Consider the following 18,134-nt stretch of genomic DNA (forward strand, 5'->3'; position numbering starts at 1 on the left):
CCCCTAGCCACAATCCCAACACCAAAAATCATCCAGACACACAGAGCTCTCGTTGACTTTTGTTTCCTCCTCAAAAGGAATACAAATAGTTTAGAAGAACATAACATAAGTGTGTTTGTGAGCCTCGGAGGGCGAACAGTGGAGTTGTGTTGACTCAGGCGTTTTCTCGGCTGGCTATAATAAGCTCCTCGGCTGACCTCGCCACTGCCGGGGGGGCCAACACAACCACTCTCCCATCAGCCCTTGCTTTATCGCCAGTGGCTACAAGACAAAGAGGTTTGGCTGTATACCTGGCTGCAGGCGGCGTCCTGCATGATGGAAAGAGTTTATGACAGAGGGGGATTCGTGGCGAGGCCCAACAGGCCACCTTGACCTCTCCCTGCTCAGAGGACCTTGGTGAACCCCATCCCATTGCCACCCCCGTCCCCCACCAGCGACCTGCCCACTCCAACAGCCACTGAGTTATTATCATAATTTCCAGGAGAAGCATTGCAGGGCCTCTGCGATCAGAGAGCCATCCGTGTTTTACAGAATGTTGTGTGTTTTATTGCCTTTAAGTCACTCATAGGCCAGCGGAGAGCGCCCACAATGATAAGAAAAGCAGTCATGTGAAAAATGAAGGACCTCGTGCACAGGACTGAGAGGTGAGGAAGGGAAATAATAAAATACATGACAAACGTGAAGCTCGACTGTATTTCATGTTCAAACCCCTGTCTCGCCTCCCAACCCTCGGCAGCACTAAAAACATATGAGGGGAAAGCAGGAAATAATAATAATGAATCAACCAATCACGCTGCTACAAAAAGAACAGAAGCTTTTTTTTCCCGTGTCGTGGTTTACACTTTTTAAAAAAAACTCTCATTCCCCCTCCCGGGTTCTTTGACAACATGATGGCCATAAGATGCCCAGGGGCATTCAAAGCTGCCACCGTCCCAGCCATTTCATGTCGAAGCCCACCTGGGGTAAACAAAAAAGGACCTAGAGCGACAGAATATTAACTAAAGAAGAGAGGGAAAAAATAGCACTGACAAAACTGAAAATACTTTTCAACCCGTCAAACTTTCGGTCTTAAAAAAGACCTTTTGTGGAGTATTTCCCCCTCCTCTCCCTCCACCCCCTGCAGGTTTTTTAAGGTGCAGTATATCTAATGAAGAATAAAACATCTGTTTAATCTAGCTATTTCAAAAGTAAATCCCCTTTTGATCAAAAAATGATATTGATCTGACTGCCTTAGTTGTGTGGCGAGGATTTCTGCTTTAAACATGAAATATCATGGAGTCTTTGTGGCAAATCAATACTGCGGCTGCTTTTTGAGGCTCGTTTCAAAGGGCACGAGCTCCATTTGAATACGGTTGATATAGGTAGTCATGTTATAAATTAATGTGCAAAATATGATCTTGTCCAGGCTTTAAAAGGGGGATGTCTTTATTTTGTTGCCTTTTTAAACTGATAATAAACCTCTCATGACCGCTTCATGGCACCTGACTGACGCTGGCCGGGTCAGCGACAGGGAACCTGTGACAGGCACGCGGCCCCTGGTGGAATGAACTGGTCCTAATACTCCTTGAGTTTCAGCGTGTCTGTCCTCACCCCTCACTCTGAGTCTGCGGGGCCCCGGCATTGGGCCCCATGCTATCTCCACATCTCCCCATTTGATTTAATTACACCTCAGCATATTGCTTTTGGGCCATATGGGAGGCAGATATTGAGACCAGATAAGATGTATAAACTTCTGTCAACACCACAGCATATTAGGTAGAGCTGGAAGCATATTATCTTTATTCTATCCTTCCAATTAGCGCCCAATATCAAAATACATTAACAAGCCTGTCGACGAGGAGCAGGAACATACATTACAGTAACAGGGGCTTTGTCCCTTTTTTATTAAAAGTGTATTACTTTCTTCCGTTTGTATTCTTTTCCACAAAACGAAAAGTCATTTCCACCGAGGGACCCAATAAAAGCATAGATAAATGACCCATTTAAACTCAATGGCCTGAGAACTCCCTGTGCTCAGATGGTGCACATTGGACTCAAGATTTTACAATGTCTACAGGATCAAACTGCAGCTTGAAAAATAAACAGTGTACATTCACACGAGAAAACTTCTTCTCCGACATAAACTCTGAGATTTTGGTGTACCGCCATGTTGGAAGAGTCCCATCAAATCAAAGGATTTTAAACATTGTGTCATTACTGGATCATTTTGAATGAAATATCGGATTACAGAAGCATGCACTGGGGCAACCTGGATTCCTACAGCAGTAATGGCTCCATTATTTTAATAGAAAAATGTCAAGGAAAAACAAATTACACCCTAAACCCATGTGAGGCCTGTATCGCCTGATCTGATATACACAGCATCAACATGGCCTCAGACTCAGCTCACCTCCCAGTGACACCGCGTTCATCTGAAGGCAAGCGCCATAACCAAAAAGCTCTCTAAGAACACAACTGTCTTCCTCACTAGAAATGATGTACATATTGTAGCTGTTTTGACGTGATTGAATTCGCTGCACCCAGACAGTGAGAGGTCATTCTGAGCATTGCAGCATCAGGATATACTGTGTGCACTGAGAGACACGGAGAGAATAAAAGGTGGAGAGAGAAGCAGGATGAGGAAGTAGAGAGAGGTCACTTTGAGAAGCTGGATGCAAGCATATGCCAAACAGCGTCTCTGGATCTCTCTCTCTCTCCCTCTAATCCCTTCTCTGATCCAGCGATGCTCGGGCCAATCATTAGAGGCCAGCCACAACCCGTGATCACTGGGCCCTAATCTGAGTCCTCGGCCCGTCCGCAGCCCACCTCAGACAGCACCGGCCGGCTGCCAGCAGAGGAGTGGCAGGCTTAGGCTTCTCCAGAGAGACAGCTAGAGGTTGTCTCTACATGGATGGGCACTTCGCAGCTCGGCGGGGGCGGGAGGAAGGGGCAACATAGCAGCTGCTCGGGGCATATGGGCAGAATTCATTAAGTCTGGCTAAATAAGCCAATTGTGGAGGAGGCAAAAGTGTGTGTTTGTATGTCTGATAGAGAAACAAACACTGATCACTCACTGCATTCGAGCACTGGGCTCAAAAACAAATATTCAGAGCACAAACATCCCATGTGGACGCCCGGTCCTGAGGTAACACACTTGATGAAGTTGATTCAAGGCCCACCAAATGAAAAAATCTGGATCTATTTGTGATGGCCAGTGATTGAGATGTTAGATGCATAGATTATGTGTCCTTCAGGGCTCTGCAGTGCATCCCCAAATGTCATGAGACTGCTCTCGGCCTCAGAAATAAACCTAATCACAATCTGTAAATGTTACAGCTGTTTCTCTAATAGACCTGGCCTGACTTTGGAGGCCTGCCTTTATATTCACACACATGAACCAAAGACCAAACTGAATGCTGATACGCACGGCATGTTGAAGGCATGGTATACAACGTAAATGATATATAACAAATTCTGTTTTAATGTGTCGGAGCCAATGTCAAATTACATTCAGAAACCTGTTAGGAGTCTTGTGGCCTGTTTCGTACCAGCACCAGCTGTTGTCTTGTTTCCAACTTACATCAATTCCTCTTTATCCAGTAAAAGGTATAATGTATGCTAATCCCCCGGGTGTCAATAGGAACTGTGTTCAATGCATTTGAGATAATAGAGAAGAAGGGGTTGCTCCTATCGAGGACCTGGAAGATAAAGTCAATGGCACAGTCAATAACAATAAGGTTGTAGGCTTTAATGAGGAATGTTAATTTGAACACAATCAACTGGATTTCAGCTTAGCTGATTATCAACCTTGGACTTGTATAAGGGTGTTGATAAAGCTGGAACTACAGGGAGGGCATTTTTTATCTGCGACAGCTTTTTTCAGGGAGCTTTTAAAGAAAATCAGTTTGCCTTTTGGCTGTTTAGGGGAGAAACTAAAAGGGTGAAATTCTAAAAACTCGAAACAAAGACAGGGTAAAACATCACTGCACTGTTCAATGCACAGTGACCTTTATTTAGAAAAAGATGACAAACAATGTATATACACTTTACAAAATATAAATTCTGGGTAACAAACAGTAATTAAAGTTAATATAACCAAAGTCACTGGCCCTTCTGTGTAATGGACATTCAGCCTGTTCCCACTGGAGCCTTTTGAAGTCCAAACCTCTTCCTCAGGTTACAGGCAACGCAGCCTGATCCTCACTCTCTCCTTGATCCCATTCCATCAGCAGCTCTGAGGACACCTCTGTAAACAGATGATCCCAGTCCCAGATCACATCATCCTGCAGAGCAGAAGAGGGGGAGAGAAGAAGAATTAGAGAGGCAGAGGGGAGACATCCCAAGGAGGAGAACAAGGGGAACAGAGACCAGGGGAAGGAGAGCAGAGGGTGTTAATGTACACATCGTAAATCTTGATTACCTGGGAGACAGAGTGGCAACCTCCCCTGGTGCTCCAGAAACAGCTGGACAGGCATTCGCTGGGAGCTCACAAGCTATATTTACTAACAATTCACTCACCTCTTTCACCTCCTGCTCCGGAGCTAAAACCTTGGTGAGGAGCTTCAAGTCGATCTCTCCGTCCTGAAGAAAGATCACAGTACACTTCACTTGGCTTGCACAAACAGAAGTCATGTGCTTTGCTAAATTAACCACCTTGACAAGAAGAGACGTAGCATAAATATGTGAAAAAATGCCCTTGACTTACTAACGGCTGGAACGCAGAGTAATACTTCAGATCATTGTCCAGATCTCTGTAGGTCACCACCCGGTTCACCTGCATGCTAACAGGGGGACAGACAGACAGAATACGCATTAGATACACAAACAGACTTTCATTTCGATCAGGACAACACGTAGCAGAAAAACAAAAAGGCTTGCCGACTGCAGTGCTTACACGCTACATGAAATAAAGAGTGAAAAGTGGCTTTGCAGAAGTTTGTGCACCACGAAGCTTCAAGACTTCAAGCAAAGACCACAGAGAGCAGGAGATTGTTGCCAAGTGGTAAACGCTTCAAATTGAAACCCAGCTGCTTATCTGTGGGTTGGAATTAAGTGGGGGGGCTCTCAAAGTGGCCGGGGCCTAGCAGTGCATGCCAGTCCTACTTACTGCACATTACACGCTACATTGCCCCTGCAATGAGTTCAATGTGGATATTATCTCGCACAGAGAGCAAGCCCCAGCCTAATAACCTCCACCGCTGTCATAGCCTTGCTACATATTCAACACATGTCGGCGTGTCTCTCACTGCCCTGTAAATCAAAGGGCCCGGTTAGTAGGGACCCTGGTAACAGAGTTGCATAAATCACACCCAACTGTTATTTCTCCATTTCAGCCCGATAAAGCAAGACTCTGCAACGGCACGAGTGGAGGACGGGTAACCATCAAAGTCACCAGAGCAGGCTGCTGATCTAATGTCCTCGCACGGACAAAGGTTAACTGCTGGACATGGGGACACGCTGTGTGTGTGTGTGTGTGTGTGTGTGTGTGTGTGTGTGTGTGTGTGTGTGTGTGTGTGTGTGTGTGTGTGTGTAAATCCTTATTTTCCATGAACTTCAAAAAGTGTGTGTCAGAAGGGTACCTTGGTGGAGCTGCTATTTGGTTGTTGAGATCTTCTTCCTGTACTTCTTCGAGGTCTGGAATTACTATAAAAAACGTAGACCAGAGCATTTAGCAGAAGATATGATAACATTTAAAAAAGTGCCACCATTTAAGATAATCTGATAGGCAGCACAACAGAAGCATTTATGAAAAATGCGGTAAATCCCCTGTGTACGGCTGCTTGGATTGCACATTTCTGTGTGAACATGGGTGTGTGTGACCATGTCTGCGTGGCACTTCCTCCCCTCCCTCTCTCGTAACATCCTCATAAGAGCTGCCCTGTCACAATAGCCATGCGGCCATGAATATTCAGGAGGCGAGGCGGCAGCTCTTCCTGCTGTGAGAGGGGCGCTGGCCAGGGGCTCCCCAGAAAGCACCCCCTGCTACCTTAGCATTTGGGCCCTGTCAGCGCCACCCACCCCCAGGACCCTCAGTGGCCGGCGGGCCGACCTCCATGTCCACTCTGCCACTCCGACTGGGGCGGCATCCAGCCATGTGCAAGAGTATTTGCTTGCGGGCCCATCTGTGTGGGGTCGGAAGTCACCGTGCGGCCTGGCAGGGGCTGCAGAGCCAGGAGCCGCCAACCCGCTGCTCAAACAGTGGGAACCCACTTTAATTGGCAAAACGCAACAGGACAGAGGATGGCTCCACTCCCAAGAAGGACAGGGCAAACTTTCACAGCATTTTTCAAATGGACATTTTTTTGGAGCAGGGAAATGAAAGAGGCATAATAAGGGATATAGATAAACTGGATCAAAACATGATTTACTGACTAATGAATAAAGAAAGTGCTTAAAGACTCTTGTAATTAGATGTTATTGTGTGATGGCATTTTAAAGGTAACTGTATAACCTAAGAAGAATGTACAAAACAGTCAATAAAAAACATCTGCCCTGAAGGAAAATGTGTTAACTTTGGGTGGGATGTGAATTTCCTGAACAATATTTTGTGGGGGACAGCAGACTACACATCCTTATTAGCTCTACACCTGAGTGTTGACAGTGAGAGAGAGAGAGAGAGAGAGAGAGAAAGAGAGAGGAACAGACGGATAGAAAAAGAGAGCTGGACTGCATGAAGAGGGTTCTCAGTAATCTCTAACCACAGTACTGCACCCTGAGGGGAAAGTCAATAGTGGAGCTAAATAGAGGTGAGGAGATGGAAGTGTGCATCTGATGTGAGGAAATATCTGGGCATCTATGTCACCATCCCTTTAAAAATACTCCTGAAAATAAACTAGAGTTGAAGAGACATCCACCTTTGAAGGAGCACTAAAATGCAGTTCTTCATGAAAGTTATGGACGAAGAGAAATCATTTGGATTTTGAGCCCTCAACTTTCACATGATAACAAAAGCTCCCCCTCTGTTGATAACTTATTTCTTTCTCTTTTTTTAATTAAACCAAATTAATAATGCCACGCTCGTTTAGCCGCTGACAAGATTCATCTGTGTTTCTGATATCCAAATAAATGCAGGCGGGGGTATTTCATATTCATGAGGCCGCGGTGACACTTTGTCCTCTCATTTACAAAGCACAGCGTTCAGCAGAATCCGTCCCCCCTGGACCCCCAATCAAATGTAATGGTCTTAGTGCGATGACATCAAAAAGCCTTGCTGTCCGACTCTTTGCAAACAGCTTCCTGGGTTGTCTATCCCTCCACACACACTTTTTCATTTCAGCCAGTAATGCACTATTAACACACTTCATGAGAGTTCAATGTGAAGCACAGAGGCATTTGTTGTCTATATGCAAAGTCTATTATTAAGGGAAAAAAGGAACAACATTTTTAAATGAGCTTCAAATTCAACCTATTACTGGAGGTCAAGCGGGGCATCAAAGCAGCCGCAAACAAGCCGTGTTTTCTCCACACGCAGAGGGCAGCTCCATCAGGAGGAGCGGTCCCTCCTGCTTCACCTCCACTCACTTCCTCCCTGGGCTGGACATGCATCAAGGTGGCTTTTGTCTGGCAGCGAGCAGGCCAGGCGTATCCTTATTACCCGCCCGCGTCCGGCTGCCTCGCTGGAGCATGTAAATATCAAAAGGGGATCATTTGCTGTGAATGTAGACATACTCCCGGCAGGCACACGCCAGTCAGCGACTCTGCCGAGACGGGCCCCCTCTTTACATCACTCGGGCTCCTATAATCTACGCAGGGGGGCCAGCACAATGATTATAGGCACTGAATACATTTGAAAGGCTTATGGGAAAAATATTTAACACATCACTGAGTAAGAGCAAGACAGTGAGACATGAAACAGATGAGTGTTTTTGCGATACTGGTGCTTTTTTAAGTGACCGGCAGGAGGCTGTGGGGTCAGCTGATGGGAGGATGGGAGCAGGGGACTGGGGGGCTAGCCTTCTCTCTCGGTGTGCGTGTAGCCAGTGGACATAAGGGATAAGGGTAGGGGACATAATCAAGATCGCAGGGGCTATCTCACTAACCCTCAGCTCTGTAATTTCCGATGCCCCTGCCTCCGGCTCTGTATTAAGAGGTCTCCCTCACCAGAGTAATAATCTTTCCGGCGGCATTAACTGCAAGGGAACCAAACCGCTGGACTTTCATTCAACTGGCAGGTTGAGCCAGCGCATACTACAGGGTGACAGACATTGAGTTTGTGTGTGTGTGTGTGTGTGTGTGTGTGTGTGGTGTACATAAAAAGTAGAGATTAGAGAGGTTATACAGTACCTCAAACCCTGCAGTTTATGTGAAATTCATTGTGACTAATCAGTACATTTAGAATTGTACTTTTTTTTAAATGGTAGTTTCCCCATTTTCAATGAAAAATTTGATTTTTTTAATGAAAATATAATACAACATGAAATATAGGGTAATATAGCAACATTTACATTAGGGCAGTGAGATTATTAAATACTGTTGATCCATGTTTTTTGAACTTTTTTAAATTATAAAAAGTTAGATATTGAAAAATGGGACCCATTTCTTTTTCATTATTTACATTTGTCTTGGTTTTCAGTTTTACATGTATTCTCCTTCTTATGGTCATTATAATAATGTCACAATACTCGGAATTTAGAAACATTTAATACAGATGTTTTGCCCATAAACAGCATCCCTTTCCCTGAAACAGTGATGTGTAGAAGTCCTTCAGTGTCAGCTGAGCACTCATGCTGCTAACCGATCTTTACCAAGGCAGTTTGAACCTATTTCCCCAGCTGCCTGCCGTCGCAAAACAGAACAATTATTCTAGGCAGGGTTCAGCTGAAATTTCCCTCCTCAGTCCTGACATTGTTTGTGTTGAGCAGAGTTGGGCCCTCAGGTGACTCAGTTAGAGCTAGATCTGTATTCAACAGCAGCTGCCAGACACACTCTGTGCATGTGTGTGTTCATGTGTGTGTGTGTGTGTGTGTGTGCATGTGTGTAACTGCTCTAAGTAGTGAGGGAACACTGATCTCCTGCCACACCATTCCCCATCACCTAATAGATTTAACCCTATTTAATGAGCATGTTCACTTGTCGTTGTCCTCAAAGGAGCCAAGCTTCTACAGAGTCACGCAGTGGTCAGAAGCAGGAACACAGATGCAGAGCTCTCACAGATAACTCCATGCTGGATTCCAGGAGAAATATGGTGTGAGCATCAGTGAAAAGTGATGATCTGACTGCCTGCTTATCTGCTCTACTTCCAGAGGATGAATGTGCCGCTGGAAGCACTGGAGGGCTCCTCTTCTGCCCGTGAGGAAGGGACACAGAGTGGGGGACAGTGAGGATGCTCTTACCTCCTTCATCATCTGATCCCTGGGGAGTTTGTGGTCGCAGGCGGCGGCTGTAGAAACAGGAAGTGTGAGAGTATGAATTATTTAAGGCTTTCAAAATGCAGCCTGACGGTGAGGTCATCATAATGAGAGAGTGAGAAGGATCCTGGGCTAATTTGCTTTGATGATGGGCTGGTTTTGTGTCTTTCTTGTGGAATTCAGAAGTTTTACTGCTACTGGACTTCTGAAAACTCTCTTTCAAAAAAGCACTGATGGTGCTTTAAGACGCTGCTGTGCTGTGACCGGTCTACAGCCATTGACAAGATCACCTCTAGGATTTGAAAAAAAGTATAAAAAATACCCAGCTCAGGCAGCAGTCTGAATAAGTATTACTGAGACAAGGCAGTTGTGACAGGAGCACAACATAAGGGACTTTTCTGCCGGGTAACAACTTCTACACACAAAGCCTCCGTCTCACTGCAGCCATTCAGGCACCGGGCTCCAACTGCGACGATGAGTAAAACATAGATGACTTCGTCCTCTAGCTGCCTCTCCTCATGATGTCTATTCTAGTCACAGAATGATGTAAAGGGGGGTTGGGAGGAAAAAATAGAATAACAGGAAAACTTGGCTCCTAACGGCAATAAAAGTGATGACAACTCAGTCACGCCGTTTTTTTAATCATGTTAAGTGATTGTTCTTGGAAGGCAAGGATTAGTTGCAACCAAGGACAATCTGAGAGTACAGCGCTGTTTTCACTTTACTGCAAAATAACTAACATTTTAGTGACCTATTTTTATCCAGCCACACAGACCGGCATTGAATGTGTAGGAATACAATGAAATACGGAGTGAACGTACTCTTCCAGATCCTCTGCTGCAGGCCTTCTGGAGGATCTGTGAAGCAGCAGAATAAACAAATGTCAAACAAATTAAATATCACACGTTATTTAAAATGTTTGCTTACTTCTAAACAATTGGAAGTACAGAACTCGAGCTGTACACAGTACATACTGGTTATATATTCTTAGTCCTTAGAGGGATTTTAATAAATACATCCTGTTATATATGTATCTAATGACTGTAATTCTGCTTTATCAGACGAAGTGGGGTCTAGAAGAGTTTTGACTTCTCCTCGTCTCGTTCTGGATCGTGCGGTTATTTTCTGAATTGTGTCCGTGTACACATCTCAGCTAGAACAGAGCATGCCAGACAACATAGTGTGTTTTAACACGTCTCTGCCTCTACACAGTGTTATTAGCATCCACTGTATATTTAAATAAGTAGCAATCCCATCAGGAATCAAATAAAAACCATATTATTATTACCTCAGAAGTATATTACTATATCAACCATCATTGAAAAATCACAGTAAGTTCTATGTGCTTCAAAAAGCAGCTTAAACTTGTGTATAAGAGGTGTTTATCTTTTTCTCCTGATGCAAAACGCTGTTGGTTCTGGTTCCCCTGGTTGAGTAGTGCCCCCTACTGGATGTAAAAGTAACACATCCTGTGCAGCAATAGTGGTTTTTACTGCCATTTTCATCATTTCATACTGCCAGAAATCAAGGTTACTGATTTTAAGTGAATACAAACTTCTAAATAAATGTACATTCATCGAAAAAGTATATAAAAATGTGCACTTCACTTAAGCAGCTACTGTATGTTTATATTTAAAATCACTGCATAAGAATGGCAGGGGCTAATTCAGGGGCTCCAAAAACAGAGAGGCAGTGAAGACGTCACTAGAAAAGCAAACCAAAGCTTCCACATCAAAAGCAGCACCTGGACCCCAGGTTCAGAACCTACTTTTAGTTAACCATTAGACCTTGTTCTCCTTTAAGTAGCTTTTTTTCTATTAAAAAGGGTTTTCCTGAAGGAGTCTGAACAATTGATATGGCTCATTTTTGGGGGGAATTTGGGGCATACAAATAAATGAGACTTGACAAGCAGAGCAGATATCATTCAAATTCAAGAAAACAAACTCAAAAGAAATAAAGCTTGCTGCTACACATAACCATCCTTAGAGCAAAGTCATTTTTAGTAGATACTCATCAAATCGCGTTCATCTGAAAACACAGACATTTAAGTTATGATGCATTTGTTTGTGTATCGGATTATTCATCTTTAAAAAAAAATGTAAGGGGAGATCCAATTTAAAAAAGAAAGAATGACATAAAAAACAACTAGCTACCCAATCCTCTAAAAATGTTTCCTCCTGTTCTCTCTGAAGGTTTTCATGAGTCCACCCAGGCAGGGCTGAGCGGAGGGAGCCCACCTGCCTGCCCTTGGACTGTGTCCTGTCTGGGGGTGGGGGGGCGGGGGTGGCGACACTTAAGACACATTACAGGCCCCTTGATTAAGACTCATGTAAGGCAAAGCGATAGACATGGTAAAACTGTCTGGAAAAAGTTGTTAGGGATAAAATATATTGTGACAACCTGGTTTCAAAGGTTCATCAATAAACTGACAGATCATTTAGTGTCAATTAGAAGTGATAGATCGACAAATCCCGGGATTTCTGCGCTGGGATTAGTGGGAGGAGGGCGTCGGTGATTGAGCATGAGGGGTGACATTGAAGGGAAAAGTCCTTGCCGGTTCCAGGGGGGACCATTACTTACTTTGTTCAGAGAGGATCAATGCGTGCGCAAAACCCTTTTACACCTCCTGTATTTCAATCGCTTTGAGACTGCGAATCAAGCCGGGTTACACAGACGCAGAGAAGCGACACGCTGACCTTCTGTGAGAAAGGAAAGATCTATTGAGTTTTCTGTTTTCCCTGCTTGCACTAACGGTGCAGTAAACTACGCAAATAAGCACACTTGCCTCAGTGTGTTCACTTCAATGCATCTCCTATGCTCTCACCTCCACTCAGAATGAGAAAAGGAGCGTTGTAGAGAGGCCGTTCCACACTAACAGAGTTGATTTAGTCATGTACAGTATATAGATTTAGATGTGTAAGTGGTAGGAGAAGGCTGAGTGGGAAACATGTTCCATCTGTTCCAAATACTTTGTAAATCCTCCGTGTTGTGCTCCCCATGTAAAGAGCAGCCTGCAGTGGTAAGGGGTGATTAAGTGGCTTGAACCCTGGTGATGAAGTGGCTAGCTGACTAACAGTGCCCTCCTGTGGCTGATGCATTAACCATGTCAATTACCGCCTTGCTCACAGATGAAGACGAATGGAGAGTTGCTGCTCAGACAGGCTTCCTCTAACCTTGTTGATTCACAGCCTGAGTGCCAAATATGCACTGATAAATAAGCTCATTCAACAGCATGAGAGTTCATTAATAACACATAAACCCGAGACCACTGCTCGCTGTCTCCGCCTTCCGTAGTGTGGCTACGGGAGACGGAGCTAAAAGGTAGAGAAACGTACTTGGCAGAACCAGAACCAGAGCTTTCTTCTGCCCAGCCGCCCTGCCGCCGGGCCGGTTTAGGAGGAGGACCCTGGAAGAAGAGAGAACTTTCATTTGTTGAAGATTTATTCACTCATATACAATCTAACTGTTATCTGGCTTTATTCTTGGAGCACTACGTTGAAAAGTTCATGTTTGTGTTAATGTTAATGAAATAGCTTTAAGATTTGTCATAATTATAGGTTACATCAATAACTGTATGATAAATATGCTAATAGGCTTTATTGTGTCAGAAAAACATCATTTTTGAAAAAGGGAATTTGCCAGTAGGTGGCTCTCTTACCTACAATAGAAGAAACGGACCCCATTAAAATAGCAATAATGTAAAGGACAATAAAATGCTTACTTTAATTGTCCCCCTAAAGGCTCGGGGATCATTTAAACTAAGTTTCACCTCTGTAATATTTATGTTTCAAGCTACCGTCATGTAGAGTAAACAATAGGCCTGGTATGTGCCGCACACGGTCGTCTCTATGCACTCCATTGTTTTGTTTATTTGTATAGTTTTCAATACCGTCCATTTGCAGCACCAAACGTATGGGGCAGAGTGTGGGAACTGCCACGGCCTGTAAGTCAGACCCCAAAATACATCAGGAGGAAAGAAATGACCCTCTCCCTCTCATTCTTTGATTCTGAAAATAGTAAAGCAAGTATGCATCTCGATCCTGAGACCGGGACCCTGAGACCGGCGCTTGAATGAATGAATTCCTCCGAGCACGCGAGGGTGGGCACTAGACAAATGGATTATGAAAAAAATAAAAAAGGCACAACATTTCTCATTACTAAATTGGGTCTGCAGAGGACAAAGTGCTCGTGAAGAATTTCTTTCGTTTATGATGAAAGGGGAAATAATCTTTCATGGCTGGTTCCTTCACCAAAGCCATTTATAAATCTGAATGTGGCCATTAAGCAGGGCAGAGGGAGGGGGAGCCACTCTGCTCCGCTGTATATTACCATTCATCGAGAGAGCTGAGGCTGAACAAGCTCACTCAACTTCCTGTAATTAGTAACTGTCTCTTTATTAAGAACAAAGGGGATTACCATAACGACAATTGAGTCATTTTAAGCAACATTCCTTCAAGAGATGTTTGTTAAATTCCACTTGTTTGGTATTTCTGACAGTGAAACATTTTCACGAGAGATAGAAAGGTCAAGTGTCTCTGAGTGCAATAAATCCATCCTGTGACAGTTATTTCACTATAAAGAAATGGAGAGGACCATAAGTGTCCTGAGAAGCTAAACAAATCTGTGCCTTGAATACTTCATGACCAAATATGAACTTCACAGTCCTAGTAAAATAGTTATGGCTGTAAAGGCAATTAACTTAGCTCCTGAAAGCTCTAATTTAGGATTCTCTGATGGTCTCTAGGGCAAGGGACTTGTGGTGGCCAAACCCTATGAGCCCATAAAAGCAAATTAGTCTTTGTTTTAAAGGACGTCAGGAATGTGACCAATCAGTTGGGTATTTTAGGCAGAAGAGGCCAGGGTTGATAAACGAAGACTGCAAATAAACCCACCCAGTCGCACGACACTCTGGAAAAATGTATTGCATGTGCACAGCAGGTCACAAAGGGCGCGAGAATACTGGTTCATACATTAGGGACGTTGGCCTAATTTGGGTGGATTAGCCTAAAGCTAAAGCATTGCTGGAATGTTTTACTTCGGGAATGTTGGCTGGTTTACAGTTTGCCAATCTGGGAGATGTGACTGATTCCATAAATGCCAATGATAGTGGAGTGAAATGATTTGATATATTTCCACTGTCTTCAGATTTGACTTCTCTCATATATTGGTGCCCTATATTAAGTCTAAATTTAGCAACTTGTTTTAAGAGGCAGACATCACAAGGAAAACTTTACAACAACATATCTGCACAGACTCAAAGTGGCGGAATGAAAAGTTGCTAGAGTCATGGGGACTTTAGTGATGTCATCTGCTTGTGTTTCAATTAGGCAATTTACAAGAGAACAATAACTAAGCTTTGTGACTAACGTTTAAAAGGGTTTTAGAGCTTGTATGAAGGGACACTTTACATTTCATGCAAGCACATCACAGTCAATACACACATCATTCCTAATGATAATTGAAAATCAGACTGTTTTTTTCTCTGTGCTTTGAAGCGGTACAAATATTGTAACTTAAATGTCTGTGCATTAATGAGCCGTCTATTTCAACGTTATACTGCGTAAGTCAAGCTGTGATACGGTGTGTGGTTCAATGTGAGAGTGGTGAGCCCTGGATATCAAATCCAACCAGCTGAAAGGTGGAAGGAGAACGAGTGTAAAATAGTATAAAGTTGATGTCTGGAGAAATAAGCAGCAGAAGCCATGCAAATTCACCAATTTCTTTCATGCTACCTACCTCATAGTCCTCATTTGATTCATGTATGAGACAAAAACAAAATGCATATTGATGAAAATTATGGTAAAGGGAAATGATAACATGCCCCTAAGTGTCGACTATCATGTGTTTACATACTTCTCCCATTGAAGCAGATGTGGAGGACTTCCTTATGGGACGAGAATCTTCGAACGAGGATTGGTCAGCTGCAAGGCGAGCTCTTCGTCCAGACTTTGCAACCTGGGAAAAGTGCAGGGAAAAAAAAAATGTTGATAACAGAAAGCCAGAGAAGCTCTTCCAAACACTACCAAATACTTTGTGGTTTGCTTTGCTTTAATTGTGCCATTTTTTAGGGCACAATGTGCAGATGTCGCAATATATATATTGTTTCAATAGAGGATCATTTTTGTTTTTTTCAACAGCTTTCATGTCATGTGACCACTGACTCCAGATTTATACCAGAAACTTTTACTACACTGAAAAATGAAGTCCCACCTCTTTTTTATTGGATTTTAGGGCTTCTTTTTTATGAATATTCTGCTGTTTTTTATTAAAGGTCTTCCATATCCTATGACCCAGTGACTCCATATATATTCATCAATTTGCATTGCTACACTGGAAAAGTAGACGCTCCTTGTTTTATTGGATTTTAGTCCAGAAAAAGCAGTTTTTGTAGTGGAAAGTTGAATTGCTTTTTAATAGCTTCCATGTCATGTGACCCAGTATATCAAAAATGAATGCAGCATCTTGTTACTACACTGGACATGTAGGACACACATCGTATTTTGAGTCATTGGGTCACATGATATGGAATTGATGAAAGAAAATCAAAATACAAAAACAATGCTTAATTTCAATAGTCATTTTCCATATATAATAGAAAAGGCAATGAAATCCAATAGAAAGTCTGTCATACATAGAAATAAAATGAGGAATTGATTTGGAGTCACTGGGTCACATGAATGGGCGCTATTGAAAAAAAATTGAATGATCCCCTGAATTCAAATATTCAATCAATTCATGACACGTAAGTTATCATCAAAAAATGTGTGCGAAATAAAGACACATTAGTGATTTCTGTGTTTAAGCATAATTTCTCCTAATGAGCAAGTAAGCACGCAGGTATTGAAAATAAAATTGTGTTTTTCATTTTAAGAGTATACTTAAGGACCATCAATAAATGGTCCTTAAGTAAAACACCTGTGGTCAAAAGTGAATGCTAACTGTCCTCTGAAGTCATAGTCTGTGAGACCAGGAAAAGAAGACTGGTGTTAACGTCTGTCAAATATCCAACCTAGCACTAACTTTAGTATTTCTAACACTGTGTCAGAGCAGTAAACTATATATTTGTTTTCTAGAGAAAGGTTGTGATAGCATTTGTATTACAGTATAGGTACACCAGAAAATGAACGTTTGTTTACGTTTTCGATGGACTTCAGCATTCACAGTTGGAAAAGAAAAAAAACATACAATTTAGCAAAGCATCTGCAAATGATGTATCCGTGCTTTGCATGATGGGAAATTTAGGCTAGCACCACTTAGCTAGTCAACGTTAGCTATATGCGCAGACAAACCTTCAAGCTGCCGTTGTTAAAAAACGGTAAATGGTAATGTCTCTCCGCTGCTAACAGGTTTGTTGGTTTATTAACTTATTCGCCGAGTGGCTAATACGTCTCATTTGTTAGCTTAAACGCTAAATAGCTAGCAATAGTCGCGCTTCACAGGTTCTTCTTCAGGTACTTTATGATCCCTACTCTCTATTTACAGCGCACGAGTTAACGTTACCTCTGCCTCTTATGTCTTGCTCCCTTCTCTGCGATTTACCGAGTCACTCACATTTTTAACTGCTCCAGTTTCTCCAAGCTGAAAGTTATCTTCCATGTTTCTCCTCCTTGCTACAGTACCCCTCCAGGCAGGACAGCGTCTTCCTGTTAACTACGCGTCACATGGCAACGCTCTCCATGGTAACGCCAATCAGTAGAAAGTGTGTGTTCAAGTCTGTCTCCGTGAAGTGTTCACGGATTTTCTACGATACACAGAAAGTAGGGTATGGGTATTTTTTTACTCCACTAAATTAATTTTTTCCCATTAGTTACTACATTTGCACGCAGCAGGTTCATACTATTAATTCATAAATTAGATCAACTATTAGGCCTACGATATGCAATAATATGGATGGAGATACCTGGCAGTATACATAGGCTAGTTATTATTATCTCATCCTTTACCAGCTACACCATTGAAATGATAGCCACATTGATGTAAAATATATCTGAAGTAAAGAATGACCCTGGCCTGGCCTCATAACATCAAGTGAGTATACTTTCCTAAAATTAGAAAGCTAAATGCCTTGAACACTAAAGCATGCATGCAGTTGTAGTCAAAGCTCGTGCCAAATATTTACTCAGTGTTGTTGTTAGGTCAGTAAAAAACAAGGGAGGGAAAGGTTAATAGAAGAATGATGTCATCTAAACAATCAGAGTCAGAGTTTGCCTTAAACAATCAGAATCGTTCCCACAACTCCCACGTCTTTGTCATCTTCCTCAGCCATAATCAAGTAGAGTCTCGTCACATTTCTCGTCTCCTGCATTGCCCTGCCACATTGCATGTACTCAGTGTGAGAAAGGAATTAGTGATGGGACCTGAACCTCCCCCTGTTGTCCGCTAGATGTCCCTTATGCATGTTGTATGATGCTGATGGGCTCTGAACAGTAGCAGCATCCAAAGGATCACAGCAGCTGGCTGGAGTCCCTGTGCACCTCCAAGATCTCTTTTGTTAACTTTAGCCTTCCATCTGCATTCAATTTGTCTCCAAAACGTATTTTGGATGCTGCCAATATTGTCAAAGGACTCATAAAATCAACTCAATGACCCTCCAATCAGGCTTAAGGTCCTTATTTTATATACATGAATAAGCAAACATAAACACAATGCAACTTCAGTCTTATTCATCAAATACAAATCGTATTTGTGTTATATTCTTATAGAGGAAAGAAAAGAAAATACGATTATCCTATCAACAAAACAGTGCAATCAGAAGTTTTTTTCCTTATTCACTGTTGCGAAATCCCACATTGCCCAATATTACGCACA

General features: G+C 42.8%; 1 protein-coding gene across 2 annotated transcripts; it reads right to left on the reverse strand.

Moving 5' to 3' along the window:
* Window positions 1–3,952: 3,952 nt before the first annotated feature.
* Window positions 3,953–17,035, reverse strand: ift43 (intraflagellar transport 43 homolog (Chlamydomonas)). 2 transcript variants are annotated; one of them, XM_079691413.1, is made up of 10 exons: window positions 16,878–17,035; window positions 15,179–15,281; window positions 15,063–15,082; window positions 12,662–12,732; window positions 10,148–10,183; window positions 9,312–9,358; window positions 5,559–5,622; window positions 4,685–4,760; window positions 4,498–4,560; window positions 3,953–4,262 (listed from the first exon to the last, which is right to left on the reverse strand). In XM_079691413.1, exons 1-10 carry the CDS (start codon window positions 16,920–16,922, stop codon window positions 4,152–4,154), a joined length of 636 nt encoding a protein of 211 aa, XP_079547539.1. In that variant the 5' UTR covers window positions 16,923–17,035; the 3' UTR covers window positions 3,953–4,151. The 2 variants fall into 2 exon arrangements, with proteins under 2 accessions (XP_079547539.1, XP_079547540.1); XM_079691414.1 differs by lacking the exon at window positions 15,063–15,082 and having other exon boundaries at window positions 15,180–15,281.
* Window positions 17,036–18,134: the final 1,099 nt, after the last annotated feature.

The sequence above is a fragment of the Notothenia rossii genome (genome assembly GCF_949606895.1).
Source record: "Notothenia rossii genome assembly, chromosome: 7".
Lineage (NCBI taxonomy): Eukaryota > Metazoa > Chordata > Actinopteri > Perciformes > Nototheniidae > Notothenia > Notothenia rossii.

Bases quoted from the DNA above. Each gene is read 5' to 3' on its own strand.
- ift43 (XM_079691413.1), bottom strand. From the start codon at position 16,922: ATGGAAGATAACTTTCAGCTTGGAGAAACTGGAGCAGTTAAAAAT. The intron at 9,359-10,147 runs GTACGTTCACTC...CTGTTTCTACAG, and splicing joins GCAGCAGAGGATCTGGAAGA to CCGCCGCCTGCGACCACAAA. The intron at 4,761-5,558 runs GTACCCTTCTGA...TCCCCCTGTTAG, and splicing joins CAAATAGCAGCTCCACCAAG to CATGCAGGTGAACCGGGTGG.